Below are 19,598 nucleotides of genomic sequence, written 5' to 3' on the forward strand. Positions count from 1 at the left end.
TCTCTCTCATCGCTCTCTCTGTCTTTCGTGTCTCGCCTGTGCATCGAGAGTTGTCGAAGAAAGCAACGGAATCACACTGAGGATTCCTAGAACGGCGAATTGCCGCCACGTTAACACTGGCCTTGGACGCGAGACGTCGCGATTTCTTCAAGGTTCCGAAAAAGTCACCGCGCTTCGGGGTCATTGAACGCTCGATCACCTAGAATTTCACCTCCTTTTTTCCGTAGATCCGCTGTTTTTCGTCGGTTACTCGATGTAGCGTGAATACGATGGTTTCGTGTCGATTCGAGGAGTAAAATTGAGAATCGTGGATAAATGGAGGAATGTGACGGAGAGGTCAGAGGGAAATTTTCGTACGTACGATTTAAACACGAGCTTTCTCTCATATTTCACAGGAATTTCGTGGCGGGGGTCCTTCAGTTCCAACTGTATCGAGCCTTGTGCCAGGCGGCTGGACAGAGGAGCGTCGATGATCCGAGGAGACCTCTGCATAGGTGCGATTACTATAGGAGCCCGGATGCTGGGAGGATCTTAGGGTAAGTGGAGAATTTGGATGTTAATGTGTTGATTATTTTAACCGCTCAACGTATGACAACGTGTCAGACTCGTGGTAGAGATTCTGGCCAAGATGTGACAAAAATATTAATATAAATAAGAAAAGTTAACTGTGATCCTAAGAGAATTACTAAATGTAATTAATCTGTAACAGATTAACTTTCTTACCTGATAGAGTATTAACCCTCGGAGTACTGATGCCGGAGTCACTTCTGACTCACACCGATATGTCACGAATACATATTTACGATCTCCTCGCTCTCCTCCCCGCGCTTCTTTCTCGCTGATACTACTGAATCGGTTTTAGGTTACATTCGGATTTTTATTGCGAAAGAATAAAAATCGTGAATTATAAAAAAAGGATATTTATTCTACAATTGTTCCGTCGCGCAGGTACGGAACGCGTGGGGTCTTCGTTGACCGGGATTATGGCACGCTCGCACGAGAAGGTTATTTTTGAGAACAAAGACGCTTAAGTAATTTCTTACAGAACAATGCCTTTAGAATTTCGACTTTTCCGCGTCCTCGATAACCGAAGACGTGTCATAAACCAGGGTTCCTGAAGTGTCAATCCACACGCTCGTATAACGGCACTCTCGGCCGAGGGTTGACCTGGCGAGAATTTCCAACGCGTCACCGAAGGGCAGCGAAGATTCCATGCACCCGCAGGTAGGGCCCCACTCCTTCCAAGGAAAAGCGCGCTAAGGGCGCAATGGAAGGGTGGGTGACACTCAAGGGGCACGTTGATTGGTAATTTGTGCGTACGTGAAAAACCAATCAGCGTGCCTTCTTGCACTTGGCGGGGGAGTCACGGCGGACTCGAGAAAAATTCGGCGATCGAGCGACAGATTCAGAAAAGGTTCTATCGAGCGAACACCGTTAGATCTCCAAAAAGGGAATACACACACCACATAAAATTGTCACTCTTCAACATAAAGCCTTTGTCTTACAATATATTAAAGTACGTGCAAACTCTAAGTCACCACGACTTCACACCAGCAAACAACCCGCACCACGAACCAGCGACAATCTTGCGCCACCACTCTCGAGCATACCGCTTGTTCGAAGCGCACGACGCAACATATATAATATGTGTAAGACAGTAATAAAAGAGTGACGGCTCTGGCCGTGGACGGTCAGTCGTAGGTGACCCTTTGACGCAGGAGAGTACGTGATTTTCCTAGACGCCCTGCAATTGTTTCTTTTCATTTCTTGCGATAGTAATTGCCGACAACGCCAGCGGTAGCGGCCACCGAGATTTCCACTGTCTTATGTACATATTCGAGTACTCGTGAGATACCCCGGTCGATCGGGTTATTTTCATCTACCCGGGTATCTCATGTGGCATAACTTAAAAAATGTTTATTAACTAAATACATTGGGTTTGGTAGTGCTAAAACAGTAAATGGCTGACGCCTAGAAGCACAGTCAGAAAAGTAATCATAGGTCAAGGGGTTAATTGGAGCAATTGGAGGAGAGAAAGGATTCTTCGTGGAATTTTTCAGATATTCAGAAATGATTGAGAATCTTGCTTAGGGGAGATTGTAGATTTTACCTGAAAATATTGTGGAGGTTTTTTGTCGGTGGAAACTATCGATGAGTTTGAATTTTGGAATTTTCGAGTCGTATATCATTTTAGGAGAACGATCGTTAATTTGGAGATTGCAAAAAGTGGCTCCAAAGGAGAGCTATTTTTGTGTGAACGAACGTCAGTGATATTCAAATTAGGAAAAAAGGACGACGTCACGATTCGAAATAGGAATCTTTCAACCCTTTTTTTTGGTAGTCAAAAATACACAAACGATGTTTTATTGGAGATCCTCGAAACCCAAGGAATGTCAGCTGAATTGTAAAAGAAAAATTGTTTTATTTATGAATTAGTCGAGTAATTAATGACATTCTACCACAAAAATCTTCAAATCAATTTCCTGAAAAATTGACGTTCGTCAATTGTGATTTTTCTTGTAAGATAAAATGTTAAGTTCGTCTTGATCGACATTCAACACTAGAAGAACCAAACTTTAGAAGAACCAAATTAATAAAAAAATAAATTCGTATATACAATTATTTCTTATTTCAGCAGAAGTCGCCATAGACTCGCAAAAAAAGCTGCAATTTAAAGCAAAAAAATCGTCATTTCTACGAGTTTGGTTATTCTAGTCTTCACCCTCGGAAGGCGAATGGTTTTACAGACGAATGCAGGGTCACTTTAACCCATAGCAAAGTTTCTATTGTACACGGGTTTCAAGAAGGAATTGTGTATAAATATGCATACTTTCAACTACATGTATTTGATGTTTTTCTCGTTTATTTACATTTCATACATAAAATAGATGTATTTCCTAATCCCTGCATTCGTCGTACGAGGGTTAACAAACACCCTCAAATTTCCCAACAGCAACTCAGCTAGAATTGTCCAAGCTTGAAGCACCACGAAAAAGCTGAAAACCTCGCAACACTTAACCCTCATCCGTCCCTCAGTTTCGCATCTTAACCCTAGTGCGTTCTTTCGTTCGACTGTACAGTTGAGGTTTTTGGGTCTTTTTTGACCCAAAGGTCTTAGGTGTAACAATTTTTGTTACCAGCACGCCATATGAACTCAGGTAATGAACTTTCGATGTAACGTTAAGGGAACATAAATTTGATAACAGCAAAAGTAATTAAAAAGATCAGAAGGCGATGGGTCAAAAGAGACCCGAAGACCGCTCTAGGTTTAATAGGTCCTTCGGTGTTAATTCGACACAATGATAAAAGATCAGCGAAACGAAAAGATAGATAATTAATTTTGTAAATTCTTTTATTAAATATAGAAATTAAACAAAAATATTTTTCGACAAATAGCCGAATAATACAATTTTTTAGCGGAAAAATGTGTCAAATCGACACGAGGGACCGGCGAGGGTTAATCGATCACTCGAAGGATGAATTTCCGAATGATTAGAAACCCGACGTTTCCTATCTCACGATCTACAACCTCAGACACACAGGTATGAATATCGTGGAACGATCTCTCATGAAACAGGAACACTTCACACCTCTAAGGACAGTTTTGAAAAGCGACTCGTCAGAACGCCTACCGCAACACCGTTCAACTTGACTTTCTCGAACGAGATGATAAGTATACATCGAACCGTATCCCACCTTTTTTTCTTTCTCTCTTTCATCCGAAACGGAACGACCTCGCTCGAAACGTAATGAAAGAAACAGCTTTAGAGGAGAGAAAATAACGCGACGAGAAGTGCCGCTTTGCCTGGCAAAAGGCCGCTGTTAAAGTGTCGTAAAACAGTTTCCAGCTAACGAAGGGAACAACGACGAATCGGTACGCGGGAATCCGGAGAATGATCGAACTTGTGCTCTCCTTGTCGATCTCTTTAATAGAAAGTCCCATAAGGTCGTGGTATAACGATTGAATAATCGATAGAAAAAGTTCCGGTTTGCGACATCGCTGTACGCTTTCCCTTTCCGTTGTACCGTTTGCCTGGATCTATGGATCCGTATCCTAGTAATTCTAGAAAAATTAAAAAAAAAAAGAAAAGTATGTCGTGCAAAGTAAGACAGTTTAACCCTATTGCGTTCTTCGTTTTGACTGTACACTTAAGACTTTTGGGTGAAAAAGGACCCAAGACCTTATTAATTTTGACTTATTTGTTTGAAATAGTGTTAAGGAACGTAAACTTGATAACAGCAAAAATGACTAAGAGTATAAAAAGACGGTGGGTCAAAAATGACCCGAAGACCGCTCTAGGGTTAATCGTGGTTTCTATCGGATGATTGGAAAAATTCGTGGCCGATTTTCAGAGGTTGCGGGAACCTTGTCGCTAGACTGCGGATTTTTGTGCATTCGTGGAAAATTTGAAGGCACAAAAATACACAGAATGCACGCAATAAGCAAAATTATACAAACGAACCAGAAATGTAGTACTCGTTGTAATATTTAACGAATAAAACAATTGCCCATCTAGCTTCTGTTTTTTTAACCCTTATGTCAATAACCAGAATTGTCGTCTACTTTATCTTGAAATTTTAGTAGTTTTCTGATAAGAAAATTCGAGGCAAACACCGATAGGAAATGTGCGAAATAACAACGATCCGGCCGGGATATTTCAATCTTTTACCCGGAAGATCAAATATTTTAACCCTAGAGCGGTCTTCGGGTCTTTTTTGACCCACCGCCTTTTTATATTTTTAGTAACTTTTGCTGTTATCAAGTTTACATTCCTTATTTTAAACGTTTATTGTCTAGGTTCATATGTCGCGCATAAGGTCTTAGGTCCTTTTTCACCCAAAAGTCGTAAGTGTGCAGTCAAAACGAAGTTAAATGGGGTTAAAGTGAGAATTATGCAAAAGGGTACTCGGTTATTGACGTAAGGGTTAATTACACTCGTAAAAATACGAATTTGCATAAGAATCCGCAGTCTGCTTATCATCACACTTTGGCACAAATGTTTATTTTAACGTGATGTTACGTTCCTATCGACAGATACACAGCGCTTGTGTCTTACTTTTCACATAATTGTTCATTTCATTCCATTTCAGTTTGAAATGAAACGTGCCTTTGCACGCACCGCTTATGTATCATCTTCAAATCGGCCACGATTGCTATTTCAATTTTCGAACTTTTGCAATCGTCCAATATATACAGTATCGTCCACGAAAATTCCAAATTTCAACCGCATTCCTGAATTTCATTCGAACCTACACCGCGCGTGAGATCATTACTTCCAAGATGGAGAACAAGTCCTCTCGGTTTGTTTAAAACACCGGGATAAAATAAATTTCATCCGCAACGTCGCGGGAATACCGATTTTTTTCTGCGATCACCGATCACGGTTTCGAAAGGCCGCCACTTTTGTATGTTTATTCATCGGCGATTTAACGATTCGGCCGGTAAATATTCGCTGTCAGATGTCGAGGACCGTGGGAGGGATGCTGAGGAACCTCGAGGCGGTCGGTTTCTGTTCTCCAGACAGAAATAGTCGAAAAAACGAACCGCCTTTCACCCTTGTGCGTTCGTTTCGAAGAATTCTTCGGAGGAAATATGAAAACTAGTCTTTTTTGAGCGGGTTAAATACAAACACGAATTCATCGGAGGAAAAAGGAACAGGTGGAGACCGAAAAAAATCCGCGATTAAGTATTCCAAGGTGACAGCTGATTGAGAAACACGTCCTCCGTTTTTGGTGTACGTTATACGGTCCAGGTTTTTGAATATTCCGGAGTGTTAGTCGGACGATCGTCGTCAAACGTGATGAGAAAAAGAGGAAGAAAGAACGTCGCGCGGTTAAGCGAGACAGCTGGCATCTCCCGAAAGTTTTTCGAAAGAAAGAAAGGGTCCGCCGACATTTTGACCTGGTTAAAATTCAAGGCTGCGGACATTTTCGAGGCTCGTTCCTTTTGCAATGTGCGCACTAAAAATAGACGACAGTCCGGCCATCGTCTCTTTGTGTCCTGATTCTCGACAAAATAGCCGGGCTTGTTTTCGTTTCGAAATTCCCGGTATTGAACCAACGAGAGAAGACACGTCGAATTTCTTCGGCTATGATCTCCATCGGTGGGAGAATAAAAAAAGAATCGCGTCATCGAGAGCCGACTTACGTGTCGACTCGAATTTTGGGAAGAGAACGAAAGGAGAGATCAACTTCTCGTTCCTCCTCTTCCTCTCGAATTTCGAGCATCGAAATTTCACAAACGATCACATTAACCCTGAATAAATGTCACCCGATGCTCTTAAGAATTTGACGAAAAAAGGGGAGAGGAAAAAATTGTTCCATCGAGGAACACCTAATAAACAGTTGTATAAATCGACGGAGATAACGAGGTGCGAAACGAGTCTCGGCTTCGTTGAGATTTTGTCAGAACTTACGATTTATTTAAAATTTGGAATATTTACAGATCTCGTTCTCCTGTTCACGAATATATACCGTTATAGGGGCAGATACTCAATAGTTTTTTTTTTTTTTTTGTTAGCGTCCTTCCACGGTTTTCATTATCTTCCAGTAAAATTATAATAAATAGACGGCTGAACTGTGTGGATCCGTCTGGGACGAATTAACATTCCTCTCTGATTTGTATTAAAAGATGGTGGAGATGGTAAGAACTCTGTAAGACCTTGGCTCGTGATGTGAGCTCGTTTCGATCGTCCTTCGTCGTTCTTTATCACTGAAGTTATTACTCCTTCTCTCTTTCTTTCTCCCTCTTGGTGTCGTATTCTACGGAAGGTCCTGCGCGTAAATCTCCTTCAAGGAATCTTTCTGCCGCTTTCCTGAAACTGTCGTCATCGAATCGCTAATTATCAAACCGACTGACCTATGGATGGAACCTTCCGCTCGGTGTGACAAGTTTTTTTTTCTATCAGATTCGAAAGAAGAAGGCAAGAAAAAGCGAAGAAAGACTGGCGGGATTGGAATAACATGTTTACACGTTCAAAGATATATTGCTCCGTTGGGCGATAATAACGAAGGAAACGTTCCTCTTCTTTGCCGCGAGTAATCGTTCGAGCAATTACACCTGGCTCGTTCGCTTTCACCCGGGCGTCAAGAGAACGACGGGACATTTATTAAAAAAAACAGCCGGCGAATTTCTGTGTTTCGTGCTGTCGCGCGCGGCTGAGTAGGGCGAGCGGCAGCACGGAGACCTCGATGCGTGAGGCCCAAGGAAAGCGAGATAGGCGTCGACACACACGTAACGCAAGCGCGCTGCCCATCGGCCGTAAATCAGCCGCGATTTGCAACGGGCCCGCGCGATGCGTCAACATTTGTGGGCGTTCTTCGTGAAAAATATTCCCTGCCTTCGGCGATATTCCTCGTTTCCATACACTTTTGCGTGGCGCACACTCGTCGATATTTTGCTGATTTGGGTGGTTTGTGTGGAGTTATTGTATTTGGGGCAGCGACGCTTGCGGGGATTGATTGGGATTGTGCAAAATTTGGTGAGATGGACCAGAAGGTTTAGGTGTTAACAAGAAGAATAATCGAAATTTGCGTGGTTCAGTATAGAACATTAGGATTTGTGACTGTTCCCGCAGGTTTCATAGTAGGCTATATTTAATTATGCAAAATTTGGTTGGGTTTTAATAAGAAAAATTGTCGATCTTTGAAAAATCGTACAATAATCGTGAAATCAGTCTTATTGGGGTGTATAGTCAGTGGAATAAATGTAGCGAGTGCGTAAGATCAGTCAGGCGGCGTTAACATACGACTTCACTACATTGCTTCCACTAGCTATACCTTATTCTCATGTCAGCGGTACACTTCTCATTCAAAGTGCAATAAAACTGCGACAAAAAATCGTAGACCAACTTTTAAGGGGTCGTTGTAAAGGGGAAGCTTCAGTCTTCAAACTCCTTACGATTTGAATCCCTAAAAAAAATTGTTGAACTCCATGCAATCGTTTGAATTCGTGAAATTTTTGAAAATACGAACTTCCTAGTGGAGAAGCATTTCAAGTGTGATAAAACTGCGACAAAAAATCGTAGATCAACTTTTAAAGAGTCGTTGTAAAGAGGAAACTTTAATCTTTAAAATCTTTGTGGTTTGAATCCCCAAAAAAATTTTTGAAACTCTATACAGTCGTTTGAATTCGTAGAATTTTCGAAGACAAGAACTGCCTTCGAATTTAAATAAAAATACAGTAGGTAAATAAAAAATTATTACTACCCCTGTATAACGCGATCAGAAAAGGGAAAGGAACACACAAATTCGGAATTTGTAATTTTATAATTTTGGGTTAATTAAATTAATCATATTTCTCTAGTTATGTAGAGTCCTACTGTACACTAAACACAAGTAATACCTTACATCAACATTAACCCTTCTCTACTATTCAATCCCAACAAAACTAAAAAGAAAAGAAATAAAATAAAACCTCGAGGCAACAATTGTCAAATAATATCAGACTCGTAACAGGAATAAGAAAATAGCCATCCGAGATTGAATCGAATAAACGATACCTTCAAGGTCCCAGCTAGTACGAAATGAACAATCTTGGACAGGTTTCAAAAAGATGTTACCGAAAGAAGCTGCAAGGCACAGAGAGAAGGGGGTTGGTTGTCTGTTCGTATCGTTCGCGAAACACAATCAAGAGGGACGTATTATATCGATCTCGAGGCTATCCGATCGCCTCCCTTGACAATCTCCGGTAGTCCACGTGATCTGGGTCAACGAGAGGGAAACCATTGTTCGGTTCCGCAATTTCTCTTACCAATCTGGCGACCACGCATCGACCTCCACACCGTTATCTGACCATCGAATATTGAGTTTTAAAAAATCGGAAATAAATGGGAAAATGTCGGTCGGTTAAATGGCGCGCGTGTCTTTCTTCACGTACGTTAACCCTTTCGACGGTCTAATAAAATTATGAATTACGAACAAAAATACACCCAAGAAATGTTTAATTTCCAACACAAAAATACTCCGAAGGAATTTTTAATTTCCAGCACAGAAATACAATGAAAAAATCCTTAATTTTCAGCACAAAAATACACCCAAGAAATTCTTAATTTCCAGCACAGAAATACACCCGACAAATTCTTAATTTCCAGCGCAAAAATACACCGAATAAATTCTTAATTTCCAGCACAGAAATGCACTCGACAAATTCTTAATTTCCAGCACAAAAATACACCCAAGAAATGTTTAATTTCCAACACAAAAATACTCCTAAGGAATTTCTAATTTCCAACACAAAAATACTCCCAAGGAATTTTTAATTTCCAGCACAGAAATACACTGAAAAAATCCTTAATTTTCAGCACAAAAATACACCCAAGAAATTCTTAATTTCCAGCACAGAAATACACTCGACGAATTCTTCATTTTCAGCACAAAAATACACCCGACAAATTCTTAATTTCCTGCACAAAAATACACCCGACAAATTCTTAATTTCCTGCACAAAAATACACCCGACAAATTCTTAATTTCCTGCACAAAAATACACCCGACAAATTCTTAATTTCCTGCACAAAAATACACCCGACAAATTCTTAATTTCCTGCACAAAAATACACCCGACAAATTCTTAATTTCCTGCACAAAAATACACCCGACAAATTCTTAATTTCCTGCACAAAAATACACCCGACAAATTCTTAATTTCCTGCACAAAAATACACCCGACAAATTCTTAATTTCCTGCACAAAAATACACCCGACAAATTCTTAATTTCCAACACAAAAATACTCCCAAGGAATTCGTAATTTCCAGCACAGAAATACACCCGACAAATTCTTAATTTTTACAAATTTAAACATCAATTATGTTACAATTTTTTTATTAATACAAAGTATATTACAAACAAAGGATACAATGGATATTATGGACAATAATACTCGTCCCTTTTTAACATTCTTCCTAAGAGTCTCTCTTGAGTTAAACAGTGAAATATTTCACGCATTGTCCGAATCTCACACGGAATAAACTCTCGAAGGGTTAAACAAGGAATCTATAAAGGTATGAGTAATTAGAAGGGATAGCCGTCGGTATAAAGAGCTGTTGCTGTAATAAATCGTTTTCTATCGCTTGGGAGCGATCTATAGTAGCGATCCACTGTAGGCGAAAGAAATTATCTATTTACGAGAGAACGTAAGGCTCGTGTTCAGTGGTCGATTATGAAATTTGACTTGCGAACCTATTACGTGAAAGGAGGAACGGGATGATTTTCTGCTTTCGAGGGCAGACCTTTCTCCCTAAAGTTTCGCGGCTTTTTCATTTCATGTTGCGTAAGGTGTTTAAAATAGCGGAAGAATTTTCTTTAGTATTTTTTACGTGTAGTGTAATTAAGCCTCTTACGAGTATGAAATCTCGTTGGAGATAGAGTCGATGTCTGATTTTTATTCGATAAGTGGAAGACACACTATCGCTCATCAATCTGTCTAACTTCTTTTCTTTAAATCAAAAATGGAAGAAACTGTTCGGAAGTGTCTTTCTCAAATCAATCCTTCCGTGGGTAATTCATTTTCACGAATTAAATAGTATTTATTTTAATTACGTTTTTATCATACTCGGAATGATATTTTTAATATTTAGACGTATGAAATTACTTTTTTTGCGAATTCGATACTTATCTATCGATCAGCGATGCACACAGAATGGATCGTAAATTTTATTGGCCCGTTCAAGTGGAACACATGCGACCCACTGATCTCGAAAGGCTTAAATCCTTGACTTATTTCCTCGAAGCTGGTTAAACGAAGTGTGCTCTTACTGGAATAAGGAAAACACTGACGAATAAACAGCTGGCGAAGTACTCGGCTTCCTTTCACACCTGCAAAAATGTGTGCAATAAAGGGGGACGGTAATTACTATCATTATGCGGGAAATTAATTTTTGTTTACGGGTGCTCTCACGAACCAGCAACAGGGCACACTTGCATTGCAAAATTTCTCCTCGCGAAGGGAACACATTCTTTACTGGCTGTTGTGTCGACGATAAAAATTAAAAAGCAGACACGCACACGGGCAATTTCTTTCCTATCGTGGAAACTCGTTTTCTCCGGAGCTAGGCGACGCGAGACTCGCGTTCAGCGGATCGATCGACAGATCGAAATCGGCCAGCGTCCGTTGACGAAGGCTCGGACACTTCCTGTAACCGAAGGACGATCTCTGGCCCCCGTTTGTGCCGGTTGTAACTTTGCGGACGCGATGTTACGAAAGCGAGATATTGCGGCGGGTGGCGCGTAAAAAGCGCGCGTGCGTCGCGTACACGCAGTTACGCGAAGAAAACACGCGCGGCGGCGTGGCGGCGGCTTGTTACGCGTTGCACTTCCGTTTTACGGCCTGTGTGTGTAACTTCACTCTCGCCCGCGGCTTTTGCGCCGGTACAGCGCAAACCAGAAGGAAGAATCGGAGGAGAAAGAGAGTGAGAGAGAAGTGTGCAAGAAACTCGAACGAGAATAACGAGAGCTGGGAGGGGAAAAGATTTCTCGAGACACCTGCGGCTTCCTGAAACGTGTCCACGGGCCATTTGCAATTCGACGATCGATAGACCATTTTTTTTTTAATAACAAATGCAGTAGAGTTGTGAGTTTTTTTTTGTAACGAATACAGTAGGCTTGTGAATTTTCTTTTTATAGCAAGTACAGCGGTGTCGTTTCTTTCTTTATAGCAAATTCAATAGAGCCGTGAATTTTTTTGTAACGAATACAGTAGGCTTGTGAATTTTCTTTTTATAGCAAGTACAGCGGTGTCGTTTCTTTCTTTATAGCAAATTCAATAGAGCCGTGAATTTTTTTGTAACGAATACAGTAGGCTTGTGAATTTTCTTTTTATAGCAAGTACAGCGGTGTCGTTTCTTTCTTTATAGCAAATTCAATAGAGCCGTGAATTTTTTTGTAACGAATACAGTAGGCTTGTGAATTTTCTTTTTATAGCAAGTACAGCGGTGTCGTTTCTTTCTTTATAGCAAATTCAATAGAGCCGTGAATTTTTTTGTAACGAATACAGTAGGCTTGTGAATTTTCTTTTTATAGCAAGTACAGCGGTGTCGTTTCTTTCTTTATAGCAAATTCAATAGAGCCGTGAATTTTTTTGTAACGAATACAGTAGGCTTGTGAATTTTCTTTTTATAGCAAGTACAGCGGTGTCGTTTCTTTCTTTATAGCAAATTCAATAGAGCCGTGAATTTTTTTGTAACGAATACAGTAGGCTTGTGAATTTTCTTTTTATAGCAAGTACAGCGGTGTCGTTTCTTTCTTTATAGCAAATTCAATAGAGCCGTGAATTTTTTTGTAACGAATACAGTAGGCTTGTGAATTTTCTTTTTATAGCAAGTACAGCGGTGTCGTTTCTTTCTTTATAGCAAATTCAATAGAGCCGTGAATTTTTTTGTAACGAATACAGTAGGCTTGTGAATTTTCTTTTTATAGCAAGTACAGCGGTGTCGTTTCTTTCTTTATAGCAAATTCAATAGAGCCGTGAATTTTTTTGTAACGAATACAGTAGGCTTGTGAATTTTCTTTTTATAGCAAGTACAGCGGTGTCGTTTCTTTCTTTATAGCAAATTCAATAGAGCCGTGAATTTTTTTGTAACGAATGCAGTAGACGTGTGAATTTTCTTTTTATAGCAAATGCATACAATGGAATAGCGAATTATCTTTATAGCAAATGCAATAGAGTCGTCAATTTTTTTTTTATAACGAATACAGTAGATTTGTGAATTTTCTTTTTATAGCAAATGCATACAATGGAATAGCGAATTTTCTTTATAGCAAATGCAATAGAGTCGTCAATTTTTATTTTTTTAACGAATACAGTAGACTTTTGAATTTTCTTTTTATAGCAAATGCATACAATGGAATAGCGAATTTTCTTTATAGCAAATGCAATCGAGTCGTCAATTTTTATTTTTTTAACGAATACAATAGATTTGTGGAATGGTCTGTTTTCTTCTTTGTTGCAAATGTAGCAGAGTCATAAATTTTTTTTATAACAAATGCAATAGAGTGGTGAGTTTTCTTCTTATCCCTCCGTAGGCAAACATATCTGTTCACACTTCATAGGTAAACTGGATCGTTTATGTCCATGTCTAATTTCTTCACTGGTTTCAGCTTTCGAAAAATCTGAAAAAATTCTGAAGTACCTATCAAAGTCTCTATTGCATTGTACAATTGTTCATTAAGTCAAATGTTCCAAACTTTCTTCAATAAATATGAAAATTCGCTTGGAAGATATACCGGAGTGAAATTTCACTTGGGTCAATAATGACCCAGATTAGAGCAGAGTCGTCAATTATTCTTCGTGACAAATACAGTAGAGTAGTGAATTTTCTTTTTATAAAAAAAGCAGTATAATCGTGAATTTCCCTTTACAAAAAATGCAACAGAGTCCCAAATTTGTTTTCATAGCAAATGCAGTAGAATCACGAGTCGACTACAACAACTCGCGCTCATAAATAACGAGAACGTTGCATCTCGTTACAAACTGGATAATTGCTCGTTATTATTCATAGGGTAGTAGTCGTAATAAAACAAGTAATTTCGACGAATCGAGCGATCCCCGCCGATCGAAATAATCCTCTTACCACCGTTACAACCTTTTTCATATAACCATTAACGAGCTCTTAATTGAATCTCCGTTGCCTCCTGCACTGCCGCCAAATTACACTCTTAACAATCGCGGCGCTAATTCTCTCGCTACTTACGATCCATAAAAACACCTTCCACCGCGTCTAGAAATTTGCCTAAAAGGCTGTTCAACGCGCAACCGTGTCCGAAAGAAGAAGGCTCGCTCAAAAATAGCGCAAAATTTGCATCCACGTCGTAAACTCGAAAATCTCAACACACTCCCAGTGCGACTATGTAGAGTGTAAGAAATTTTAGTTGGCCGAAGAAGCTAAAAATTGAGGGGAAAAAAGCTGTCTTGTACTTATCAAAATTCGATCTCTTCGCGACGAAATCGACCAGTTTCACGGGATTCCGCAGAAACTTCTGCTCGATCAACATTTAATGGAAGTGATTAAGCAGAGATCGACTGAGATTCGTGCAAACTGTCCTTGGAACTGTCGGGTTTCATTCGACTATTTTCGAAAGTCCCGCGAACGAGAAATTAAGCAACAAAATGGTACAGAATTTGTCAGAAGAAAATTCGTCGTACCATTTTCCATTGATAATAGAGACTATTGCTCGTGTTAGAGAGTTCGTTGTGGGCCTGTCTGAAGGTCTGAACCGGCAAATGACACGCGTTTCCCACAACCTGTGTCAAGGATCACCCTCGAAGCGTAGATTCGCGAACCTGTTTAGGCTCGTGACTCGATTCTCTACTTGGTGCACGTGAGGAAATTATTCGACACGTTTTTCGCTGGAACATACTACAACGTTCGACATTGTTGCGAGACAATGGGAATCATTGGTTGATTGGATTCGATCAGAGAAAAAAAGGAAGAAAGAGAGAAAAGATGTGGAGGTGTGTTTGGTTGAGAGGTTGAGATCAGGAAAGGAAAACGGCGCGAGAGGAGAGGAATGCGAGTGGAACTGGACCTTCTAAGTAAAATTTCGAAGGATCAATGTCGCTATGGTAACACAAGGACGAGGATTCTTGGACGGTGAGATGTTTGTCTGTGGTGGGAATAGTTGGAGACACAAGTTGATGGACCGAGTTAACCCGTTTATGATAATTCAAGGATTCCGAAGGTGAACGTTTCGGGTACAGAGATGTGCAATTTTCGGGTGTCAGAGGGAAATTGAGAAATTTGTTATACTTTGTATGTATCTGTCGTGCAATTGTTGTATATAGATATTAAGATTTTTAGCATTTATTGGTACGAAATCATTTTTAAAACAGTAGTGATAATAATTTTCATTTTTTTCTGAATATTTTGGGCATTTATTCGTACGAAATAATTTTTTAAATAGTAATAGTAATAATCTTCATTTTTTTCTGAATATTTTGGGCATTTATTCGTACGAAATAATTTTTTAAATAGTAATAGTAATAATCTTCATTTTTTTCTGAATATTTTGGGTATTTATCGACACAAAATATTTTTTAAAATAGTGGTGATAGTAATGTCCATTTTTTTCTGAATATTTAGGGCATTTATCGACACAAAATATTTTTTAAAATAGTAGTGATAGTAATGTCCATTTTTTTCTGAATATTTTGGGTATTTATTGGTACGAAATAATTTTTTAAATAGTAATAGTAATAATCTTCATTTTTTTCTGAATATTGAGGGCATTTATTGGTACAAAATAATTTTTAAAGCAGTAGTGATAATAATTTTCATTTTTTTCTGAATATTTTGGGCATTTATTCGTACGAAATAATTTTTTAAATAGTAATAGTAATAATCTTCATTTTTTTCTGAATATTTTGGGCATTTATTCGTACGAAATAATTTTTTAAATAGTAATAGTAATAATCTTCATTTTTTTCTGAATATTTTGGGCATTTATTCGTACGAAATAATTTTTTAAATAGTAATAGTAATAATCTTCATTTTTTTCTGAATATTTTGGGCATTTATTCGTACGAAATAATTTTTTAAATAGTAATAGTAATAATCTTCATTTTTTTCTGAATATTTAGAGCATTTATTGATACAAAATAATTTTTAAAACAGTAGTAATAATAATCTTTATATTTTTCTGAATATCTTGACTACAAACTAATTTTTAAGTAATGACAATAATATTTCATATTTCTATTCTCCTTGTGGAGCGCTAGAATCTTCAGCGATTATGTATAACAGTGTTCCTAGTGTTTACGAACGATACAGCACTATATCCCAATTTCCAAAACTTCAACATTTACAAAATCACGCTGAAAAACCCTTCAAACCTCGATCCCATTAAAATTCTCAACACAACATCCATCTCTTCCTCTCCTAACGAGTGCAACATTAAAACCTCTCAATCATCTCAACTATCACCGCCTAATCAAAAATGAATGCCCAAATGAAACATCGAATTCGTCAATTTGTCACGAAACTTCGAAAGGCAACGCTTCAGTCTTTAGAAGAACGAGAAAAACAAACGGGTAATTGGTTTCACGCGGCAGGAAAAACTTTCCCATAAGTAGATAAGGTCAGGCATAGCAAGACAGCGCGTGGAGCGCGGCGAATTAAGCAGCCAGCATCCCGCGTTGCGAAAGGCCCGAGCCAGGACAGGAAAGTGGCGATTTCGCTTAGGCCGGAAATTGTGAGATCGATATAAATTGCATCGAGGGCATACCGAAATCTTTTTGCTCGTCCGGCCGTTTCCCACGGGGGAGGCGTGGTTTGTTCGCGGAAAGGAACCGGAAGTGCTGCTGCTGGTGCTCCGCCGTGACCTGTATCACAATCACTTTCCCAAAAACTCGTATTACACGTTCGGTGTCAACGCTTACGTCGTCCGCTTGTGCTTTTCACTTTCGTGAAATCGATCGTCAGATTTTCACCTGGTTTCGTACCTGATTCCCCGCGAGAAAAACGAACAAACCGTCGATTACAGCCACTTAATAAATTATCCGCCGAGATATGAAAGTTTAAGGACGTGATTTTAGCTCGTCGGAAAAGAATCTCAAAAAGAAACGAATACGAACACAGAAATCTTCTAAAAGGGGCCATTCGAATGAAATTGGAAAAATTCTCCAAACAGTGACCAGTAAAAACTACTATCCATTCCCCCACAAAGTACGAAGAATAACGACCAACGTCCACTGCGCCGTACTACTTCCGGTATCAGCAAATTCTCCGTGAAAACCTCAGCCGTCGTCGCGAAGCAACAAATCCTCCCAGTGTATTAAGTTCGTATTACCTAACGCGGAACATTGTCGTATATCGGCATTACGCACGGTGGATCGTTTGTCTTCGAATCGGTAGATCGTTGGCAAAAGGAAACGAGGAAAACCGTACGAGGTGAAAAGAAGACTTGAGAAAGAAGCTCGAATAACAGCAACGAAACTCCCCTCGAATCACGTAATCGCACCAACTCCCTGATATTTTCTTGCGGCGGTGCGGCAACCGTCGTAAAATCTCTCCAAAACTTTTCACTTTACGATTCTACCGCGAATCTTAACGACCCAGCCAATGATTTAGCCGATCCATCGTGCAGACGACGTAACGAGTTTCTTCACTGAGCACCGCTACCACCGCCATTGTATTTAAATAGCCGTGTCTCAGAGGCTGTACCTTTTTTCCTTCTTTTTCGAACTGTAATCATTGTCGATCGTGTCGACGACCTCACGGACGACGTTCACTCTCGATCGATTCTCGCCTCTAGGTATCTCGTTTCCTCCGTGATTCAATTTAATGGATCCCCTGAGCAACCGATTCGAATGGATATGTTACGAGGTTACGATCTGATAGAGCTATTAGCCTGGTTAGCATCGTTATGGAAAAGGTATAAGTCTCGATCTCTGTGATGATTGTTAGAATGATCGACGGTAGAGAAACTAGCCGGTGTTCGTGGTGGATAGATCTACTTGTTAAGATCGAAGTGTCATAATTCCCCCTGCCGTATGGTTAAATTACGCGCGATGTTTCTACTTCCTTCATTTCGTGCGATATTAACCCCTTGACCTGTGATTTTTTTTTAAGCATGCATTTAGGTGCGAGTCTTTCAGTGTTTTAGTAGTGTATCGAGTAATAGTGTTGTAATTGTGTTGTAAATTAAATCGAAAGTTGGGATAATATTTTTCCAGGATTAGTTAAAATAATGTCGAAAACTATACTTATTTCTCCATCTGTCGTTGACTCCTCGTCCTTGGCAACAATGCTCTTAACGCGTCCTTAAACACTACCCTGACGCCCCTCTCTTGCCTCCGGGAAGCCCTGGCACAAGTTGGGGGTTTCGACCCAGCCCTTAGCGTGTGGGGGTGTCAAGGCGTTGGGACCGGGTTTCTCCGCAGATCCGACTCTCTACATTCACTCTACTCTCACAAATATAACTGTTTTTAGTATACCTTGAGTAGAGTTTCTGTGACGAGTTTGAGTCGTTAACCCTTCTGTCTTTACAAAGTAAAGAAATAACAGAAGTGTCCACGTGACAGTGGATAGATCACTTGTCAAGATCGAAGTGTCTTAATTTTCCTAACGAATGGTCGAATTATCCTTTCGTCCGATAAATATTAACGCTCTTTTATAGAAGTCGTAAGTTTGTTCTATCCTCGCAAGCTAGAGAAATAATATAAGCGACGGTGGATAGATCACTTGTCAAGATCGAAGTGTCTTAATTTTCCTAAAGAATGATCACATTATTCTTTCATCCGACGTAATATTAATCTTCTGTTCCACCCGTCGTGGACTGAGGCTACAAGTTCCTTTCGTCCTTAAAAACTACAGAAATAACATAAGTGTCCACTTGTCGAGATCGAAGCGTCACAATTCCCCCTAACAAATTATTCTTCAATCTGATAAACATTAACCCTCTTTTACACAGCTCGTGTACTATGAAGTCGCAAGCTTACTCTGTCCACGCAAACTAGAGAAACAGTATAACTGTCCACGTGACAGTGGATAGATCACTTGTTAAGATCGAAGCGTTCCCCCTAACGAATGATCAAATTACACGCAATATTTCCACTTCCTTCATCTGATACAATATCAACCCTCCCTTACACAGGTCGTGAACTATCTCCGCAAGTTTCTTTCGTCCTTACAAACTAGAGAAAAACTCTATCCAATATTACAACCACCTGTAGCTTTCACACATTCTCGAAAAGAATGAAATAACACTTACAGTAGTAAAAAAATTTGTTGTTAAAAATTTCAAGAAAACTTCACAGAGGAAATAGTTAATCTTTGCGGAGCACGTAACTACTCGTAATAGAGGGTTAAACCAACGTATAACCGTCGCAAGTTGAAATACGTAACAGCCGAGACAGAATGATAAATGAAAGGATTAGAAGCGTTAAACGACCGTCTCGTTGCATAGCTTTTATCGACGCGTAAACTAAAATTTCCCTCGAATCTCCACGCAAGGAGGGAGAAACGGCTGAAATATTAATTCGACGTCGTAACTCATAGAAACTACCGCGAGAGTGGAGAATTGTGACACACCCACCGAGCGAGAAATCGCGCGAGCACGCTCGAACGAGCTACTGAACACGGTCGATTGCCAAAGATAGGCTAATTAGGCATCGCGGGACGTACTACGGCTAAAACAGCTGCGAAAAGAAAGGCTCGTTACGCGTCTTTATTTTTCTCTCGTTCCAATTCTCCGCGTGATTTTTCCTCGACAACCGTCCACAGGTTTTTCACATTGTAACACGTATAAGCTGTTGGTTGTTGGTTCGTTCGTAATACTGTTGCAACCGACGTGTATAGAAAGCGCCGCCCCAGCGGTGATCTCGTTAAAGCCTAACGACGCACGAATTACGAGCTCCTCTTTCGAGGCAATTTGAATGGCCGAGAGTCGCTAGGTTGCGTTTCGTTGAATATATTTTTCAGGATACTTGTGGAAAAGCGTGATTTTCCCTTTTGCTTGTGCTCGCGGAATTGGAAATTGGTTGATATGTTTGGATAGGAAAAGGACAAGGGAAACCAAAAGTCAACGAGATTATATTTTAGGTTATATTATGTAGTTTTATATTTTTAGATGTTTACATTTGTAAGTAAAGTTTGAATGGTT

The 19,598-nt window shown here is 39.7% G+C and overlaps 1 protein-coding gene across 1 annotated transcript in view; it reads left to right on the plus strand.

Annotated features, from left to right (window-relative positions):
- Positions 1-19,598, plus strand: part of LOC108574810 (angiotensin-converting enzyme) — a 65,149-nt gene that overhangs the window by 39,331 nt on the left and 6,220 nt on the right. Inside the window, exon 11 of the mRNA XM_017937455.1 lies at positions 396-536. Coding sequence (XP_017792944.1) covers positions 396-536 — 141 coding nt within the window. The remainder of the gene's footprint in view (positions 1-395; positions 537-19,598) is intronic.

Source organism: Habropoda laboriosa, unplaced genomic scaffold (genome assembly GCF_001263275.1).
Source record: "Habropoda laboriosa isolate 0110345459 unplaced genomic scaffold, ASM126327v1 scaffold257, whole genome shotgun sequence".
NCBI classification, from domain to species: Eukaryota; Metazoa; Arthropoda; class Insecta; order Hymenoptera; family Apidae; genus Habropoda; species Habropoda laboriosa.